Source organism: Apteryx rowi, unplaced genomic scaffold (genome assembly GCF_003343035.1).
Source record: "Apteryx rowi isolate R43461 unplaced genomic scaffold, aptRow1 scaffold_45, whole genome shotgun sequence".
Classification (NCBI taxonomy): domain Eukaryota; kingdom Metazoa; phylum Chordata; class Aves; order Apterygiformes; family Apterygidae; genus Apteryx; species Apteryx rowi.
In genome coordinates, this window is record NW_020450705.1 from 162,541 (window position 1) to 165,342 (window position 2,802).

The following is a 2,802-nucleotide window of genomic DNA, read 5'->3' on the forward strand; positions in this document are numbered from 1 at the left end:
TTGCAAACCTGTTGTGAAATACTTTTATTTATGTTTAGTTGTGAGCAGACAGCGGTACATTTCTACCACATTCTGTTGGAAGCTCACATGTTACAGAGTTTTTGTGGTTTAGTGCAATAGTTTGTCCTAACCTTCTCATGAACACAGTCACTGTAATCAGTGTTACATTTACCACACTTGCAGCTCACAGCCACAGGGTAGGAATAATAAGGGATGGTGTGAAGAGGACAGCCTGGAATCAGTGCTGTTTGATACAACATCTCTTTATATGTGCACACATTCTGGGAAAGAGCACTTTTGAGGAGCAGCTTCTTGCCATTGCTGTCCTACAAAGAAAAGAGAAATTTATTGTTTCACCTAAGCACACATGAATGACAAAAAAACTTCCTTCAGCATTTTCTCTTGTATGCAGAAAGCAAACCTCTTCCCTCTTAGACTAGTTCTGGTATTTCCAGTGTACTTCTGTTCAGATCTGTCATTTTGAATCTGCATGTGATTGGAGCTCACTACACTTGCAGAGATGTTCACCTTGCTTTTGTGGTTTTAACTGCAATCTATTGCTTAGCTCAGAGAGCTAACACTGCTTTGTAATCTGTATTGGCTACCTACTGACCCAGGTGGAATTCAAAATGCTATGTTGAACAGTGACATTCAAGCACAGTCTTTGGCATGCCTGTATGCGAGATACTCTCCATTCTCCAAAGCCAGCTGTCACCACAGTGGTTCATTGCTTTTACCCCATGGCAAATTTGTGGGAGGAAAAGTTACACAAGTAATTTACATTAAATAATGTAAAGTAATTTAAGAAAATACAAGTAATTTTAAAAAAATCTGCTTCTCACTTACTCCATCCTGACCCCACAGACTGACTACAGAGGCCCTCCAGTGACATTATAAACCCCTTGGTTCAGGAAGCTTGGCATTTCTCATCCTTACCTTCATAATAAGCTAAGTTGAAAACATGATGAGAATGTGATTTTTCTATCTATGACAAATACCATTAGATTAAGACAATTTTCACACAATTTTCTAGTGCAAACAAGTGAGAACAGGCATTTGTTTTGCAGTGATGGCCATTACAGAAACACCTGCCTAAAACAGAGTAACACCTTGTACCCGTGTCATGCAAAATCCAGCGCAGATGGTGGTGTTGATGGCCAGGCAGTAGGTGCATTCCCTTTTCTCCACATGGATTATGTACTCAGAAGGAGCACAAAGTGATGCTGTTTGACCAAAAGTCAGGCCAAAGAGGAGAAACAGCAGAAAGAAGGGACTCATGCTAGATGGAGGGGAAAAAAAAACAACACCCTAAGTAAAATTAAATGTTGCTTCCAGCCCTTTTCTCAGAATTTGACAAGAACATTTATGGTAGTTACAGAGTAGAAATAATCTTAACATTTTTTTAGCTAGAGCCTGATAAATTCTTTCTAATCTCAGACCTTGAACTGAAACAATATCAACTGCTGAACAGAAAAAAAGGATAACAGGCCAATAACATTAGGTCAATATCACATGTTCACCTGTTCCCACTAAATCATACTATGTAGAACTTTTCACAAATGAGTGATAAAATGCTGACATAGAAAAATAACATGAGGTTTTCCTATCCTTCGCTGAGAAAGGATCTGAAAATGTGACATATGTGAGAGAACGTGAGCTTCAGAATTAACCAGAGAAGCCAAAAAATCTCAATGGTTTAAAAATACTTTTCTGCAGAAAGCATCTTATAAAATGTTCAAGAGAGAACAAGAAACAGCTGTGCATTTTAGATATATCACTGTACTTTTTACTTCCCAGATGTCTTAGAGGCATGAAGAGATGGGAACACTGCCAAAAATTAAATAATAGATTCAAGCAAATTACAATAAAGAACATCAGCAAAGAGTTCAAATCAATGAATCCCCGCTTTCTCTCTCTGATGTGCTGTCCTCCTTTCGCAGACCTGCTGGGGCATCCTGAGAACAAAGCTTTGATTAGCTCCGAGGCAACTCCAGGGTCTGCTCTACAGCCTCTAAACTACAAACTGTAAATGACAGTGTCTACAAACACCTGGACATCACCCTCTAGTCTCTTCCAGCTGCTAGATTCCCATAGCAAAAGCCATTACACAGTCCAGTTTACCCTGTAGCTGCAACAATGAGAGTCTGGAAAGACCAACCTCTTGTCAGCTGAATTCTTCCCTATTACGGGAACTTGATTCTGCCTTGAGCTGGGAGAGGCAGTGACCCAGCACAAGCTCTGTCTGTGCTTTATACTCTCCTGGCTAATTCCAGGTTGATCTTACTGTTTATATAATTGCATCTGAATTGCTGCTTTCTTATCGCAAAGTCATCTATTGAAAATTCATACTGAACCACAAAGCAAATGTGATAGGAACAAATGTGTCCATAATATCCTAACCTGGAAACTGGATCTGGAAATCTAATTATTTTAACAGTCATTCTCTCCTCAGGCTTTTAAATTAACCACTGCTTTTAAAAAGGTACTATTGATGAGTTTAATTGCTACATAGAACAGTAGTGTCATGACAGGGAGGCTAGCATGGAAATGGAGTCATCCTGAATCGCAAATAACTAATTCTACCTTCTTGTTTGGGGAAAATTAATAAAGTCTGGCTCACTCAGTTTGCTTGTTATGAGGCAGACACAGCTGAGAGATGCAGTGGTATACACATAAAATAACAAATCTCAGATCAAAGCAATTGCTCTACAGTGTGACCTAGGAACAGCCTGACTTATCTACTCAAACAAAACATGCAGAGAAATTATTTGGCCTTGAACCAACTATCCAAATATTGAAGTA

The 2,802-nt window shown here is 39.1% G+C and overlaps 1 protein-coding gene across 1 annotated transcript; it reads right to left on the reverse strand.

The window, feature by feature from the left end:
* Positions 1 to 2,247, reverse strand: TSHB (thyroid stimulating hormone beta). The gene is made up of 3 exons (XM_026077223.1): positions 2,159 to 2,247; positions 1,117 to 1,279; positions 1 to 326 (listed from the first exon to the last, which is right to left on the reverse strand). Exons 2-3 carry the CDS (start codon positions 1,276 to 1,278, stop codon positions 84 to 86), a joined length of 405 nt encoding a protein of 134 aa, XP_025933008.1. The 5' UTR covers position 1,279; positions 2,159 to 2,247; the 3' UTR covers positions 1 to 83.
* Between the last annotated feature and the right edge of the window lie 555 nt (positions 2,248 to 2,802).